The 18956-nt window shown below is 35.8% G+C and overlaps 1 protein-coding gene across 1 annotated transcript in view; it reads right to left on the bottom strand.

The window, feature by feature from the left end:
* MSR1 (macrophage scavenger receptor 1) overlaps positions 1-18956 on the bottom strand; it is a gene marked incomplete at its 3' end in the record, with an annotated part of 80723 nt that overhangs the window by 15488 nt on the left and 46279 nt on the right. The window contains exon 8 of the mRNA XM_080928336.1: positions 13137-13190. Within this exon, the coding sequence (XP_080784462.1) occupies positions 13137-13190 (54 nt within the window). The remainder of the gene's footprint in view (positions 1-13136; positions 13191-18956) is intronic.

The following is an 18956-nucleotide window of genomic DNA, read 5'->3' as shown; positions in this document are numbered from 1 at the left end:
GGGCTCTAAGTTAGGTGGGATTACCAATCACTATTTTAACAATATCCCAATTATCTGTTCATGGATAAATGAGCAGTGTTCTGAAAGGTGATATTTATATATCCTGAAATCTGAAGAGAGCAGTGTCTAGTTCCAACTGCATTACAAACTGGATTTACAACTATAAGCATGCAGCTCTAAAATTTTCATTTTTAAAACATTTATTATGACAACTATCTCAGTGTGGAACTGTGATGAGACCTAACTTGAAACACAATGTGTGCCAGTGAGGTCTAGGAGGAAAGTTGGATCAAAGTTGACTGCAATGTTACCTTTTAGTTGAATATTGAAGGAGCCAAGTTTCCAAGTGCATAGACCAACTACATCTGTAGCAGGTCTTACAGAGGCTTTTAAAGGTTCAGACTACTCATGAGGAGAGCATTTCTGGTCTCTCTCCTCAAAACCCCAGGGAACCCTGTAGAACAGGGGGAGGAAAGACTGTAAGAGTTAGAAGCAATCATAGAGGACACCAGAAAAGCATAACCCACTGAATGAATTAAGACTAAAGCAGCAAATATAGGTCTATAGGGCTCTGTACCAGGTCTTCTGTGTATAGGTTACAGCTGTTAGCTTAGTGTTTTGTAGCAATAGGAGCAGTTGTATCTTTGATCATTTTGCCCAGTCTTAAGACTCTTTTCCTCCTACTTATTAGTCTTGTCCAGTCTCAATGGAGATTTGCCATGTCTCATTGTGTTTGGTTGTACTCTCTTGAAAGCCAATCTTCTTTTCTGAATGGGAATGTATGGGACGTGTATCTGGGGGAAAAGAGAGCTGAGGGAGTTGTGGGGAGTGAAGTGAGGAGAAACTGGCTGGAATGTATTGTTCAAGAGAGAAATCTATTGTCAGTTAAAAAAGAAATGCATTCCAAAGTGCCAGATGGAGTTGAAGATTACTCATTACATTGCTTTTTAAAAATCCTGATGCCAAACTTAATGCTTAGAAAACAACAATGGCAGCAGGAATGCACAATATAATTAAAAAGCCTCTGACCCCCTTTCCCTCCCTAATTCCCCAAACAGTTTTTATGATTCATCCCTCCTAGCTCTGACACAAACCTTAGGAAAGGGAATCTCAATGTCAAGTCTGCTACAGGAACAAAACAGAATCCCCAGAGGTTATTTCTCTGTATCCCACAGGCCATGAGTAACTTCTATACCAGTGGCTACTAGGATGCAACATGGTTTTTTGATTATAACTCATTCCCACTGTGAGAGAACTGAATGGCTAAAATAGCCATCCAATGAGTAATCAGCAAGATTGTTCCTAAATGTTATTGACACACACAATGTGGTTGTTTGGTATCCCGTGTGTCCTTGTACCCTGGAGATTGTGAAAAGGAAATCATGTCTTTTTAATTACTAGGCATTTAGAGCATTGTTAGGGAAAGAGTACACCCATTACAAAATACAGTAGACAAGAGTAAGCTCAGACCCCAAGCAAACATGAATCAGAAGATGATTGAAGGGGGAAAAAGTGGCAAGATGTAAAGATAATATGGCTCAGCATGAAGCTATTGTCAACAAAGGTGACAGATATGAAATCTAAGAAACATACAAATAGAGTCTGAGTCCAGAAGATTTAGTTCAACTCCTGTATTACATTTGGATTTGATGTCAACTTGCCCCAAATTAGAGTTGCCTGAGTAGAAGTCTCACACAAAGAAGTATCTTGATTGCCTCCATTGCTGTGAAAAGACCTACCTGGATGTGGGCAGTACCTTCTGGCATGAACATGGGCAAAAAGGATGTGGCAGAAGAAAGTAATCCTCCATCATTCTGCAGTTAATCTTCTCTGCTGCTGCTGCTGCTTCCTTCACTGCCAGCAGAACCAGTGTTTCCAAGCTTTTGTTCTAGACTAGGGTACATGGAAACGAGGCAGTTTGGGACTATAGAGGCACACAGCCTTGTAGAATGAACAACTAATGGCTGTCTGCCTTTTCCCAAGTGAGGACATTGTAAGACTGCTCCAGATGCTAAGGGAAACAGCCTCAAGGTCAGAGGAACTACCAGATTCTCAGCTTTCCATAATGCTAGTCTTGGTGCTATTATTATTTTAATGCCTCTCTCTCTCTCTCTCTCTCTCTCTCTCTCTCTCTCTCTCTCTCTCTCTCTCTCTCTGTATATATATATATATATATATATATATATATATATATATATATATATATATATATATATATATATATATATATATATCCATCTCATAAGTTTTGTTTTTTGGGAAAATTTAATGTATCCTATGTCAAGCCATTTATAAAGTAAAAGTCATCTTCTAGAATTTTTGCATGAGACAATACATTTATTTCTTTAATAAACATGTTTTGGTTACTTTTCAGTTTAGTTTTTTGTTTGTGTTTTTGTTATTTATTGCTTTGTCTTATTAACCAAGGATCCTTACTACATAATCTAAGCTGACCTCAAATTTGCAGTCCTTCTGGCCCAGCCCCTGAAATGCTGAAATTACATTTTCCCACTATTCTCAACCATACTTAACTGCTCTCACAAATATATTGGTGGTCATTATTTGAGGAAGAATATAAGTGATAGTCAAGGTCATTCTATTTGACATTAACTCTTAAAAATTAGTCATTGTATATTCAGGTAAAACGTCCTGGGTAATGGTTCTCATTATTTTATAAAATGGCATACTTTTCATAAGCATTACTGAAATGGAAAGTTACAAAATTAGTAAAAAGCAAATGCAAGTGAAATTATTCCTGTAAGTTTTAAAACCATCAGTACTCAAAGAGGTCTTAGTGAAAATGACACTTTGTTTTTTGACAAATCAGCTTATTCTGACTGTGCAAGAAGACCCACTTGATTTTCTTTTTCCCTTTTGCTTAGGTTTTGTGTTTGAATATCCATAAATATTAGTACAAGGAGAAATAATCCAGTGGAAACCAACTTAAAGATTTCCTTTAATTTTTAAATGAGAAATAAGGTTTGGTTAACCAGAGTGATGCTAGGTTGTGATTTGAGCACATTGAACACATTCAAAAAGATCATCTTTTTAGCTTGCCATATCAGGGCATGCCTGTAATCTCAGCCCTCAAGAAGCCAGGATAGGAAGGCCATGATTTTGAGGCCAGACTGAGCTATGTAGTGAGACTAATCTCATAAATAGATAGATAGATAGATGATAGATAGATAGATAGATAGATAGATAGATAGATGATAGATAGATGATAGATAGAGTAAATAAGTAAGTAAGTAAACAATTATTTAAGGGTTTGAGATATTAGTTAATTTTGTCAACTTGACAGAAAATAAAATTACTTGAAAGACAAAGCTTTGGAAATGTCTGTATGGGAGTCTCTCCAGTACATTAAATAAGATAAGAAGACTAACTGTAACTGTGGAGGCACCTACCCAATTTTGGGTTTCCAGGAGTGAATACAAAGAAGAAAAGCTGAGCATCAACATGTTTTTCCCTCTACTTCCTAACCACAGAGAAAACATGGCCAGCTATCTCCTTCTCAAAACTCACCAACTTCCCTGTATGATACAAGACACCTTCACACCGTGGATCAAAGCAAATCCTTCTATAAGGTGCATTTACAGAACAGTAGACAAGCTGATAGATGGTGCAACTCAGAGTCATATCATTTACCTAAGTTTACAATGCATCAGGACTGCTGCCACGTGAAAAAAAAATGTGTGATCTGAAGTTTTCAAAATATTCACTAATGATCTATTAGATTCCTTAGTAAATATTAATAAATATCATTCAAATGGTTGATTTTTGTAATCAGAATACACATGCTCTTTGGATGCACAGGTTATATTTCTGCAGTCGAAAGTGTGGTTATCAGAAATGGAGGGATCAGGGATCTTTGTGGAAGAAAAGGTGTACTTGGCACATGATGGTAGATGAATCCTTCTTCCACAGAGATCCCTGATCCCTGCATTTTTGCATGTAAGTCACAGAAGTTGTGACAACATGCACAATACTGGTCTATGTTCAAGCCAGACCTAATCATGCCATGAAGAGGGAGAATTTGGCAAGACGGTCCATCCCAAGCCAAGTAGTAACACACAGTTGACAGCTGCTGGTAAAAAGTGAGTGTCTACTGGTAAGCACTGACCACATGTCAGTGCTCAAATCCACAAATATGTGGGTAACACACACTGCTCTTGGCTTATTTATAAAGACCCAAAGTTGGGGTGAATCCAGAAGCAAGAATAGGTTTTGGAAAAGTTGGGAGGAGAATAAACATGTTCCAAACACATCACATGAAAATCTCGAAGAACTAATAAAATAATTTCAAATATTAAAAAATAAATGTTAATATCACAAGAGAGCATTTCACTTAGATGATAGTTTATAATGGAACATTTAACTATTTTACTAGAGACTAATGAGTCATGCTGTAAACCATATGGAGTTTTATGAAAATATTGTGCATAGAAAATTGAAAATTGTGTTTAGTCACACTTGACACCATTCCAGTGGATGTGCAACTTCAGACTCCCACAAAATATCATTAGGAAATAAAACCATTTTTCTACACAATTCACATTAGAGGCTTTTAAATTGCTTTGCAATATTTCTGGAATTCACATATCTTCCTCTGTGTAACATTCAGGGTATGAGAATTTATGGGAGGATAAAGGAACAGTAACTTTAGTACCCCAGGCAATGATTAAGAGTGAAAAGCTTAAGCATCAATGAAACTGTGCATAGATGCCTTGGACACGTCCTGTGTAGTCATGTTAACTGTTTCTCTAGGGACTGAGGATTTTGAAGTGCAGTTCCTAACATTTGCATGCTTTCAGAAAAGGGAGGTAGAGAAAACCAAATATTAATTTGCAAAATTCCAGCCTATATTTATAAGGATCTCTAAAGTGACAAAAATATGTGTAGCTTTGTTCTACAGTGAGAAAGCAGATTTTCTCATTGTACAACAGAAGGCAGTGACTCATAACTAGAGATGCAATAAAAATACTTGGTTGCTCAGAGGTTATGGAAGGATGGGAAGTGGCATTCTGGGTATACTTTCTCTGTCCAAACTAGAAAAATTCTAAATTTGCTAGCAAAAATGCTGGAAAGAATTATATTGACTCTTCACCCCCCCTCTTCTGATTGGATCTTGGAGAGTTCAGTTAAAGAAGGAAAGAAAATTTCAAGGAAAAGAGAATTTCAGACCAATCTCACTTATGAATATTGATGCAAAAATGCTCAACAAAATCCTTGCAAACTGAATCCAAGAGCACATCAAAATGCTCATTCACCATGATCAAGTAGGTTTCATCCTTGAGATGCAGGAATGCTTTAATATATGGAAATCCATCAACATAATCCACCATATAAACAAACTCAAAGAAAAAAAACCACATGGTCATCTCACTAGATGCTGAGAAATCATTTGACAAAATTCAACACCACTTCATGTTAGAAGTCTTGGAAAGAGCAGGAATCCAAGGCCCATACCCAAACATAATAAAAGCAGTATACAGCAAACCAGTAGCCAACATCAAACTTAATGATGAGAAACTTGAAGCAATCCCACTAAAATCAGGGACTAGACAAGGCTGCCCATTCTCCCCCTACCTATTCAACATAGTACTGGAATTCCAGCCCTGAGCAATAAGACAGCAAAAGGAAATCAAAGGGATAATAATTAGAAAAGAATAAATAAAAACATCACTGTTTGCAGATGACATGATAGTGTATGTAAATGACTCCAAAAATTCCACCAGAGAATTTCTACAGCTGATAAACAAGTTCAGCAAAGTGGCTGGATATAAAATTAACTCAAACAAATCAGTAGCCTTCCTCTACTCAAAGGATAAACATGCAGAGAAAGAAATTAGGGAAAATATACCCTTCACAATAGTCAAATACAATATGAAATAACTTGGTGTGATTCTAAGCAAGTGAAGGACCTGTATTACAAGAACTATAAATCTCTGAAGAAGGAAATTGAGGAAGATCTCAGAAAATGGAAAGATCTCCTGAGCTCATGGATTGAAAGGATCAACATTGTAAAAATGGCCATCTCACCAAAAGTAATCTATAGATTTAAGGCAATCCCCATCAAAATTCCAACCCAATTCTTCATAGAGTTGGAAAGAGCAATGTGCAATTTCATCTGGAATAACGAAAGACCTAGAATAGTAAAATCGATCCTCAACAACAAGAAAACATCTGCGGGAATCGCCATCCCTGACCTCAAGCTATATTACAAGTCAATTGTGTTAAAAACTGCATGGTACTGGGACAGAGATAGGCATGTGTATCAATGGAATAGAATAGAAGATCCAGAAATGAGCACTCACATATATGGTCACTTGATTTTTGACTGAGAAGCTGTAAACATTCAATGGAAAAAGGACAGCCTCTTCAACAAATGATGTTGGCACTCAGCATGCAGAAGAATGAAAATAGACCCTTTCTTATCTCCTTGTACAAAGCTCAAGTGCAAGTAGATCAAAGGTCTTCACATTAAACCAGGTACACTGAAACTATTAGAAGAGAAATTAGGGAAAAGCTTAGGACACATATGCACAGGAGAAAATTTCCTGAAGAGAACACCAATGGCTTGTGCTCTAAAGTCAAATATGGACAAATGGGACTCAATGAGATTGCAAAGTTTCTGTAAGGCTAAGGACATTGTCAAGAAAACTGGCAGCCAACAGATTGGGAAAAGATCTTTACCAACTCCACATCTGATAGAGGCCTAATATCCAAGGTATATAAAGAACTCAAGAACCTAGAGACCAGAAAATCAAACAACCCTATTAAAAATGGGGTAGAGCACTAAACAAAAAGTTCCCAATTGAGGAATATTGAATGGCAGAGAAGCATCTAAGGAAGTGCTCCAAATCATTATCCATCAGGGAAATGCAAATCATAACAACCCTGAGATTCCACCTCACTTCAGTCAGAATGACCAAGATCAAAAATTCAGACGACAGCAGATGCTGGCGAAGAAACAGAGAAAGAAGAACACCTCTCCACAGTTGGTGGTGTTGCAAACTGGTACAACCCCTCTGGAAATCAGTCTGTTGATTCCTCAGAAAAATGGACATAGTACTACCAAAAGACCTAGTTATTCCACTTCTGGGCATTTACCCCAGAGATACTCCAATATACAACAAAGACACATACACCACCATGTTCATAGCAGCTCTATTTATAATAGCCAGAAGCTGGAAAGAACCCAGATGTCCTTCAGTAGATGAGTGGATGCAAAAATTGTGGTATATTTACACAATGGAGTACTACTCAGCTATCAGAAAAAATGACTTTATGAAATTCTTAAGAAAATGGATGCATCTAGAGAATATCATCCTGAGTGCGGTAACCCAGTCACAAAAATACATAATATGCAGTCACTGATAACTGGATACTAACCCCAGAAAGCTCTGAACACCCCAGAAACAACTTACACACTATATGAAGTTTAAGAAAAACAAAGGAAAATTGAAAAGTCATTATGCTTAAACTTTATACATCAATAAAACTTTGACTATTTCCCAGGTCATATCTTGTCTTACATGTACTTTATGCTCATTGTAGCTAGTAAGATTTTAAGGCATATTATCAAACCTTTCAAAAAATCAAGTACTGACAGAATGTATTCATATACTCTTATGCAAACATGCTTTTAAAATATGTACATTTATCTTTGTTTTTTGAGATAAAATTGTTCCATTAAAAAAAAAGAGAGAGAATCAATGAGGTGACATGTCTGTAAAAAAAAAAAAAGAAGGAAAGAGAGTTGAACAGGACAAGCTAACTATATATCCATTGATGATTTAAATTTCTATTTACAAGACATAGCAGTAATATTATGAAGGCTATATTTATTGTGTTAGAGAATTATTTTTGATTTATTACAACTCAGGGACCCCCAGGAAGTGTTATACAAAGCATATCTGTCACAAATTGGTAACATTTGTCTAATTTATTTGTGATGCTCAAGTATACCAGACCCTGTTTTGCTAGCTCATAACTAGTGCTACTGTTAAAAATAGCACTTTAGAATTAAGAAACAGAACACACAGTAAGTGTAAAGAGGCATCACAGCAGCTAGCAAAATGGGAAAGTTCAAAGACTGATTCAGTTACTGAAACTATTAGCAGGTACTTCTTCCCAAGGCGCCTGTAAGTAACTCTCATTAGTGATAATGGAAGTCTTGAGAGCACTTCCAGGAAGATGTGTCTGAGTAATAGACTTGAGCTGGCGAATGCAGGCAACACACTCTGTCGTTATGAAGGCAGAAACATAAATACAGATGACTCAATAGTTTTCTTTTGGAATTTGACCTAATCTATACATCTTTTATGTCCTTGAGATATTCAAATTGTATGGCTCATTCTGAAAAGTAAAACTACTAATTACAAATCTACTGTCCCATCACAGCCACACTCAGTATTTGATAGGGTTTGTACGTGTAAAATACTTGACTGGTGAGGAAGCATTAAACAGAGTCCTGGGGAATCTGGAAACTGAGAGGCATAGCTTTGAGTCTTTGCTGCTTTCCTCTACTAGCAGTTAACCTTAGGTTCCAGTTTATTAAAGGTTGACAGTCACTGCATTTATGCTTGGCTTTCTGAGTAATAGATTTTGAAATGCCCAAAAAGTACCTGGTATGAAACAAATGTTCTCTGAATATCCATTATCATAATTAGCTAATGATGGGAGAAGGATTTAACATTAATCAACTGGGTGTTTTGAGAAAGACCAGAAGTTTATTTACGATTGAGTTGACTTTTCAGTATAAATCCAAGCAAATACATTTACTTTTATTCATTGTGTAAGGTTCAAAAGAAGATAACCCAAATTCACATCCTATCTCTCCTCTTGATCCTGAGCAATGTGTGCAGACAAACCACAAATAAGCAGTGAACCCTTCTGAACGGTGCCTCACTGTGTTTACTTACTTGAATCCCTTGCTTGATTGAAATACCTTTTCTAGTTAGCATGGCAACAGATCATGCCATTTTTACTTTTTATTATACATTTTAAAAGATGGGAGAGCTGATGCTTCTGAACAGGGCATTCAGCATCTATTTTTATTTGAGGAGAAAACAGAGCCTTCTTCACTAATTTGGAAAGTTTAAGTTAATATTCCACACTTAACCCTACATGTGTAATTTTGGATGTAAAATGACTTAAGAACTGAATTCCTATAATTTGACTGCCAGCACATCTGGGATCAGGGTTATTCTGTATAAAGCCAAATCTGTCCATAGCAATGCCTCTGGCTCAAGGAAAGAGTCACCCACACTTCACAGCACAGGCCAATTAAGCCAGAGGCACAAATCCATGTTTCTCTAGCTGTTTGCACAGAATAACTAGTCTGTTAAATATTGCAGAATTCCAGAATCACTAGCTAATTCTATTTTTCTTTTTCCTCAGGGCCACATTTCATCATATTTTTGAGCCACAATTGCAGAGACACAGCCTTGTACCAGTAACACTACCAATTTATTGCTGCCTTCTTAAAATGTGCTGGACAGAAATGTCTTGGGCTCAGGTTCTATCCTACATAGCCTGGACTTGTTTTATAAGCTTGACATTTTGTTCTGACCTCTGTCAACATATCTGGCCTCTTGTTTAGCTGCTTCTCATTCTTAAAACTAACACTCTTTTTGTTGCTAAGACAAACTCACTGACTTGTGTTCTAGGCACACATGCATTGCTCCATATAACAGAAATCTTGCCTTACTCAACCACATTTCTCTTTTATATTCAAGACATACACTTGGCTCCTGGCATTTCTGTTTTTATTTCAGTCCTAATATGATTAGAGATGTAACATGTCTGTATAACTCCAGCAATGAATAGTTGTTATGTTCAAAAAGACTGCTGTGAACTATCTAAAGACTTGAAAGGTCTTCATGACTTTAGCGATAGCTTCACACATATTTTGGTCCCCACAACAACCCTGTGATGTAGGAATTTACATGATCATTAGCAGGACATAATATAGGGAAGGTGAGTTATACATAGGCATACAATTAATAATCTGCTCCCATCTTACTGCTGTGGACCTTAGGATGTGGTGGTAATGCACAAAGGAAAGTCCTTAAAAACATCTTCAGATTACTCACAGATTGGCAACAACATGGAATATTATGTCTTTATTATTTCTGCATTTTATTCTCTTTCGTTCTCTTGTTTTGAATTTTCTTCCTTATTATAACTTATACAAAGTATCTCCATTTATACTGCAATATTTATTTTCCAGCATGTATATTTAAAATATAAAAGGCAGACAAATGCATAGAGCTTTCCAGAAAAAATAAGCATGTTTTTGTATGATCAAGATATTTTTGTTTGATATCTTGAAGTAAAATTTGGTTTACATATATTTGGGGAATAAGGTAGGAAAATAAAATAAGCAATACAAGTAAAGCTATTTTTAATATATTAGATTACAGGAGTTATTTGTCTCCTTTCAGTATCAATATATCCCCATTCTTTTCCTGGGATAGTTCTCTCTGGTTTCTTTACAACTGGTATATTTTTATGTTCACACAATGAACTTATGCTAAATGAATTAGTGAAAGAATAGATGGACAGACCTCTATTCCCCTCCCTATTTGAATTTGAGGAAAATATCTTATATTTCAAGAATCAATATTTAATCAATCAGAATTCAATAAAGTTTTCCCCAGAATCCAGTGGAATTCTGCACAATTAGGCCAGAGGAAAGCAGAAGGTCTTAAGGAGGCAGGAACATCTTTCTAGTCAATGTGTGGGGCATCTAGGTAAAGGGTGTCAGGGGATGCAGACCATTGCAGCAGATTGCACAGTGATTGACTTAGGCAATGGAGGCCCAAGCAGCACCCAGGGTGAGAAGAGGAAGTCATGAAGAAGCCAGGCATGACATGACACAGGAACCAATGCCATTTGAAGAAGTTTCTAAAGGATCCCAGATGTCACTTGTGCTGATGACTTGTCCAGAGGTGAAAGGTCTTTTAAGGAGATGATAGTAGAATGCTCTGCCCAGCCCAGCTGATCTTAAAAGGGTGTTGCCTCAATATGAACAGGGAGTTATACTGATCCTGACATGCGTATAAAAGAGGAAATCATGATTATTTTATTATATTATATTTAAATCATGCCCAAAGTATAAAAGCATACATTGAATTCATTCAATACCAAGTTTAAGGATTTTAAGTAAATATGAAGAACTGGACAATTCTATATCAAATAAACTGCAGCACTGTCTTTGAGGTACTTGCCAGACTTCATTGGAACATACATATGACTTTTGAACAATTGATTCTCCTTCTAATAAATCTTCTATTTAATAATAGTATATGGAAATTTTAAATGTAGCATTACTTATTAAAGCAAATTAAATGCAAGCACAATTTATTTATTGTTCAAGAATAAGGAAATAAATAACTAATTTGATGCAATTGTGAAATCTATAATTTAGGATATCAACTGACTGAAAAAAAAGGTCATAGCACATGTGATTACATATTAAACACAGAAAATCAGGACCTATTATGTTAGCTGTATAGGTATATTATAATTTTTTTTTCATTTGGAGTACTTTAGAACTGCCTTTATATTCTCCTTGGGGAAACGTGAGAAGATCCAGAGGCTATCTATTTTCATACACACAAAAATAGCGTTTATTGTTTCCTCAAAGATAGGACTCAATCTAAAATAGCCATGTAAATTTGCATTGTACATTTCTACACATAGCTAAAAAATTATTACAAGCATTTGGTAACTGTGTGAATCACAATTCAGCATGGCTTTTTACTATATAAACTAAAAGAAGAGAAGCTCTTAACATGCCAAACTCACCTATAATCATGTTTCAAAGCTCAAAGCAAACTCCAAGAAAAGGAGATGAGATCAAAATTCTTTATGTAAAAATATGAGAAAATAAAAATAGAAACAAAGGTACAGAGAAACTTAAGAACTAGGGACTAAGAGATCAACTGAATTTAAATGGGATGAAAGAGAAAGGAGATAAAGGGGATTAACAAGCATTCAACAGAATACTGGTGACTTGAAAAAAATAAATGGGCAAAGGAATGTGTTTCTGTTGCCTTAATATGTTAAGAGCAGTGAGGAAAGAACTAAGGGTCTGAGAAATTCACCGCTACTATATGTTGTTAAACTTTTAAAATCACCGTGGTTAAATTAGACTCCAGTGGTTCATTACGATGATAACCATGTCTAATTGTCTAGTGGTGTTATCTTATGGTGTGTGGTCTTATGTTAAAGTAATTATTTGGGATAACCAATAAATGCTGATAATATATTGAACAAATTATCACAACAGCAAAGTTTTTTTTTAAATAAAGACTTTGCCATGATCAGTCTAAATGAATAAAGAATATGGCTGTTGTTCATGCCAGACATGCTTTTAACATGCATTTTACACTGAGATTCTACTAGGAAGACAGAAGAGACACTCTGGATCTTAAGAATCAAAGTGTGTGAGAGGGCTTTATTCTTCTTCACAATTACTACATTAAAATGTATTCATTCTATATACATAATAATTACTGGTGGCATAGCAAACAGCAGCCATGTCAGATAATATTTAATATTTAATGTCTGATGCTCAGGTTTCGTGGAATTCAATAAGAAGCCTGTATTCCATCAATTAAGTTCCTTGATGTGAAAGCTATTCCACTGAATGTTGGAAAGTCTTTGGTATGGAATATGACACTTTCAAGGTGTTAGGAAAAAAAAAAAACCACAAAAGCCCTAGCTGCCAGAGAATAACTTGGTCAAGGTCCACAGGTTGTCCAAATTTCTATATATGAGTTTTTCTTAAGAACATTTAGTGTATAAGGGGTCTGTGATTATTTCTATTCATGGGCTTGATTTCCCTTCCATGGATCAAAATAGACTTGAAAATTAAACAATTTTATGTGTTTTTTTTTTCCTTTAGAAAATGGTGTTCAAAAATACAAGGGGGTAATGAGTTGAAAAGGTTTTATAACCTAATCAATTTGTTCTATTCAATCAGCATGTTTAAGTAGGAGAAAAGCATGGCTTCCTCAGAAGCACTTGGATCAGTCTCAACACTTGTTTCAAGCCTATGCCACTAATATCACAATCTTACTTTCCTACAAAACTGACACAGGAAACAGGGGTCATAAACTTACCTGGGAAGCCTCTACTCCCCTTTTCTCCCTTTTGTCCTTTAGGTCCAGGAAAACCTTAGGAGAAAAAAAGAAAACAGCAAAAATAAAAATCAGTTTAACTCAAAATGATGTTCTCTTACTTTCTTTCTATCTTCATTCTTTTTCATTTTAGGAAAGCTGGAGACTGTACCCAAGGCCTGTGTATACTAAGCACACACTGTATCACTAAACTATGTTTTCAAACTCCACAAAACTTGCTTTAAATGGTAATAGTACTCCACAAAATAATATTAATCACAGCATCTTAGAGTTAGTGAAATATAATAATCATGCCATGATGCTAATAAAGATGATCATTTTTGAAGGCGTCGTGTGAGTTCGGTATTATATACCATCTGATGGTATATACAATGGTGTGAAATGTTCCTAAAGAGACAACACTGGATTGTAGTATGATTTTTGCATATACATCCTTATTTTTCTTTTTCTCTGTATTTCCCTACCTCCATGAACCCAGCATCTTCCAATCTATCCAAAATCTTTTATTTTTCTTACTATAACTTTCTTTTGTTATCATTATTTATTTCTTAGTAACTGAATATTTTAAAATTTGGACTATAAAGTTCATGGGCTTTTGAAATTTTGATAACCCTGTTTCTAAATGTTTGTTGGTTTCTCAAACCTCTAATTTAGTCACATTGGCTGTAACAACCCTGATCCATTTATTTATTTACTTACTTATTTACTTATTTATTTATCTATCTATCTATTTATTTATTTATTTATTAATGTTTTGGGTTTCCCTTTAACTTTCTATTCAAACTATATCAGGAGATGTTGCCTAAGAATCTAAGACTGTAGAAAATTATTAATGATTTTTAAAACATTATATTCAGTTATACTCCTCTACTATATGCAGATTTTTGTACAGATTGTAGTCTTAAAACCATTTAAAGCAAAAAAAAAAAAAAAAAAGAAAGAAAGAAAACTAACACGAAAGTAAATTTTATCCATATGCATATAAAAATAGTTTGGTTAGAATAGTTTGGTTCAAAAACCTACCTACCTTCACCTGGGAGCAATTGAAGTCACTATTCCTATAAATGACTGAAACCCTTTCTTCTCTTAATCTTTTTCTCTTCTCTTCATCTTGACCCTGACTACTGTCCCATCCCTGTTCTATTACACCTCTCCATGTAGGAAAAATAAAACCTTTAAAACTGAAGTTTATTCTTTCATAAAGTGAACATTACCCCTCTATTGCACAGTTGCTTTGAAAGTTACCCACAATATTAATAAGACCTTTTATTTAAGAGATGGAAACTCCTACTATCTTTTCAGTTTGTCATCTCTGAAACTAGCTAGAGTATGATTTCTACAATTTTATACTCAATAAAAGAGACAAAACAGTTTTACTTCAGCTCATTTTCGTGTATAAGACTTTTCTTTTTTGAGAATTCCATTCAATGGAATTTTGATCATACTTATCTCCTTCCCCAATTCCTCTTGGATCCAACATCACCTTTCTACCCACACAATTCTGTGTCCATCTTAAAATTATCATCAAGTCTTATTTATATTGCCCAACTGTTCTTGGATATGGGGCCTGAAATGGACCATTTATGATGGGCCAAGGATTATACCCTTAAAGAAAATCCAATACCCCTGTCCCAAAAGTAGCAATTGCCAACAGTGACTTGATTACTGATAATGAGACTTTGTATCCATCTACCCTAACCTATACTCAGATCTTTGTTGTCTTTAGCTTGTACAGATAACCTCTTTAATACCACAACTATTTTAAGGTTAATTTTATGGTTTTAATATGAATTATTTCATTCATTTTGTACTTTTGGGTTTTGTCTTTATCCCTGATATTTGTAGGTACTTCCTAAAGATTTCTGGTCCCTAATTTACCAAATATTTAAAAAATATAACCTGTATAAAATAGATTGAGACTTGAAGCACTTAAGCTCCATAAATTATACCAACTTAAATGATTTAGGTTTTATTTTAAATTAATTTAACATTAATTAAATAATAACTATTATGTATCAGAGATCCCTATGAAGGTAACTGCTAATTTTCAAGTTTCTACTACAATTATATATATATATATATATATATATATATATATATATATATATATATAATTAGATGTCCTTTTTAGTTCTGAGTAAATTATTTCAAGTACCATTAAATTGGCAAAATAATTACGTCACACAAAAGAACCCAATGTTTAATTTTAAAGTGTACTCTTTAATCAAGACTTTAACCAAATTTTCATATTCTTCAAAAAAGAAAGAATTAAAAATTTATAAATATTTGCCAATAAGTACATTTTGGGATCAGGTATAGTGCTTGGATTTGGTGACTGCATATGTGGTGGACCCCCAGGTGAGGCAGCTTCTGAGTGATCTTTTCTTCAATCCCTGTTCCTCTATTTGACCATGCATTTCCTCCCATGAGAGTTTTGTTCTCTTTTCTAAGGACTGAGGCATCCCAATTTTGGCCTTCCTTCTTTTTGAGCTTCATAATGTCTGTCAATTATTTTTTGGGTATTGGATATTGAGAGCTTTCTTGGGCTAGTATCCACATATCAGTGAGTGCATACCATGTGTGTTCTTTCTTGACTGGGTTAACTCACTCAGGATGATAGTCTCTAGTTCCATCAATTTGCCTATGAATTTCATGAAGTTATTGTTTCTAATAGATGAGTAGTATTCCATTGTGTAAGTGTACCACATTTCTGTATCCATTCATCTGTTGATGGACATCTGGGTTCTTTCCATATTCTGACTATTATAAATAAGGCTGCTTTAAACAGACTGGAGCATGTGTCCTTGTTATATGTTAGAGCATCAATGGGGTATATGCACAGGAATGGAATAGCTGGATTTTCAGGTAGTACTCTGTCCAATTTTCTAAGGAACCTCCATACTGATTTCCAGGGTTGTTGTACCAGCTTACAAACCCACAACAGTGGAGGAGTGTTCCTCTTTCTCCACATCCCTGCCAGCATCTGCTGTCACCTGAGTTCTTTATCTTAGCCATTCTAACTGGTGTGAGGTGGAATCTCAGAGTTGTTTTGATTTGAATTTCACTTTGAGAGATCTATTGATTCAATTGCATATGTAGCTGAAGATAGCAGTGTCTGGCATCAATTTGGGAAGAGACTTTTGTTCCAGAAAGAGCACGTTTTTTTCCAGTATAAAGAAATGTCAAGAAAATGGGGTAGAGAGGGTGATTAGGAGGGAGTGCACCTTTGTGAAGGCAAATAGAGGGGGAGGGAGGATGGGAGCAAGGTGGAGTGAAAGGAAAACATCTCAAATGTTATCTAATTTAAAAAAAGGGCACAGAACTGGGCGCGGCCCATCTGCCACATAGATCAGCAGCACCTAAAGTTTTAAAGACTGGTGACTAGGAGACATGGGCAGCCAGGGAGCAGAAAGATCTCTGCGGAGTGCACACAGTAAGCCCACCCCCACCACTGCACTTTCTGATCCAGGGACCAAGAACAGAACTTTGGAACTTCTGTTCCCACTCAGCTACACTGAGGCATAGAACAGGGCTGGGCCTATCTGCCACCTGGACCAGTGAAGAACCAGAGACACAGACCAGATACAAGGAAAAGGCAAGAACATATCACTGATAACAAAATGGCAAGAGGAAAGCGAAAGAGTATATCCCAAGGAAACGAGACAACCTGGCAACTCCAGAACCCAGCTCTCCCATAACAGAAAACATTGGAATGCCAAACACTCCAGAAAAAGAAGACGCAGACCTGAAATCATACCTCAAGATGCTAATAGAGATACTTAAACAAGAAAGGGAGGAAAAGCAAAAAGATTCAGAAGCTTTTAAAGAGGAAGCAAGAAAAACACTCTAAGAACTCAAAGAACTAGTGGAAAACACAACCAAAGAGACGAAGGAATAGAAGAGGGAATTTAAAACGAAAATTGACACAATAAAGAAAACACTAAAAGAGATAACTCTAGACATAGAACACCTAAAAAAGGAATCAGGAGCAACAGAAGCAAGCATTTCCAATAGATTACAAGAGATGGAAGAGAGAATCTCGGGGGCAGAAGACAACATTGTAAACATAGACAAAACAGCCAGAGAAGATGCAAAAAACAAAAAGCTCCTAACCCAAAATGTCCAGGAATTCCAGGACACAATGAGAAGACCAAATGTAAGGATAATAGGAATAGAAGAGGGAGAAGAGTATCAACTAAGAGGCACAGTAAATATCTTCAACAAAATTATAGAAGAAAACTTCCATACCCTCAAGAATGAGATGACCACAGGCAGAAAAGAAGCCTTCAGAACTCCAAATAGGTTGGACCAGAAAGGAAAGACCTCCCGACACATAATAGTAAAAACACCAAGTGCCCAAAGCAAAGAAAGAAGACTAAGAGCAGTAAGGGTAAAAGGTCAGGTAACATATAAAGGCAGGCCAATCAGAATCACACCCGATTTCTCAACAGAGACTATGAAAGCTAGAAGAGCCTGGGAGGACATCATGCACACCCTAAGAGAGCACAAGTGCCAGCCCAAGCTGCTATACCCAGCAAAACTAACAATCACCATAGACAGAGAGATGAGGATATTTCAACACAAATCAAAATTTACACAATATCTGACAACAAACCCAGCACTACAACGAATTATAGGTGGTAAACCCAATACAAAGAGGGAAAATACAGCCTAATAAAAACAAGAAAACTCCTAAACAAGAAAACAAAAAGAAGAAAAAGAAACAGACACAACTCAACCCACAAAAGCAATAATGGCAAAAAACAGAAACAACTATTCCTTGATATCTATTAATATAAATGGACTCAACTCCCCAATAAAGAGACATAGGCTATCAGACTGGATACATAAACAAAATCCAGCCTTTTGCTGCATACAGGAAACTCATCTCAGAGATAATGACAGACACTATCTCAGAGTAAAAGGGTGGGAAAAAAACTTCCAAGCAAACAGCCCCAAGAAGCTAGGTGGAGTGGCTATTCTAATATCGCATAAAGTTCCAACCAAAAGTTATCAAAAAAGATAAGGAAGGACACTTTTTAAAAATTACCACGGAAATCTGTCAGAAAGGAACTCTCAATCCTTAACATATATGCTCCAAATAAAAAAGCACCCACATTCATAAAAGAAACCCTACTAAAGCTCAAAAAATACATTTCACCCCACATAACAATAATAGGAGACTTTAATACCCCCACTCTCACCAATGGACAGATCATGGAAACAGAAACAGAACAAGGAAACTGCAAAGCTAGCAGAGACTTTGAACCAACTAGAATTAATAGATATCTACAGAACATATCACCCTAAAGTAAAAGAATACACCTTCTCTCAGCACCCCATGGCACCTTCTCCAATATTGACCAAATAATTGGACACAGAACAAGCCTCAATCAATATAAGAATATTGAAATACCCCCATGCATCCTCTCAGATCACCATGGTCTATGGCTGGTCTTTACAAAAACAAAGCCAACAAAAAGCCCACATACACATGGAAACTAAACAATGCTCTGTTAAATGATAGCAGGGTCAAAGAATAAATAATGAAAGAAATTAAGGATTTTCTAGAATTCAATGAAAACGACAACACAACATACACAAACCTATAGGATGCAATGAAAGCAGTACTGAGAGGAAAACTCATAGCCCTAAGTGCTTCCAAAAGGAAACTGGAGAGAGCTTACATCAGCAACCTGACAGCACAGCTAAAAGCCCTAGAACAAAAGGAAGCAGATATACCCAAAAAGAGTAGACGGCAAGAAATAATCAAAATTAGGGCAGAAATAGACCAAATAGAAA

Source organism: Micromys minutus (genome assembly GCF_963924665.1).
Source record: "Micromys minutus genome assembly, chromosome: 14".
NCBI lineage: Eukaryota > Metazoa > Chordata > Mammalia > Rodentia > Muridae > Micromys > Micromys minutus.
Note: the sequence above shows the minus strand (reverse complement) of the source record. Positions and strands in the feature narration are given on the sequence as shown.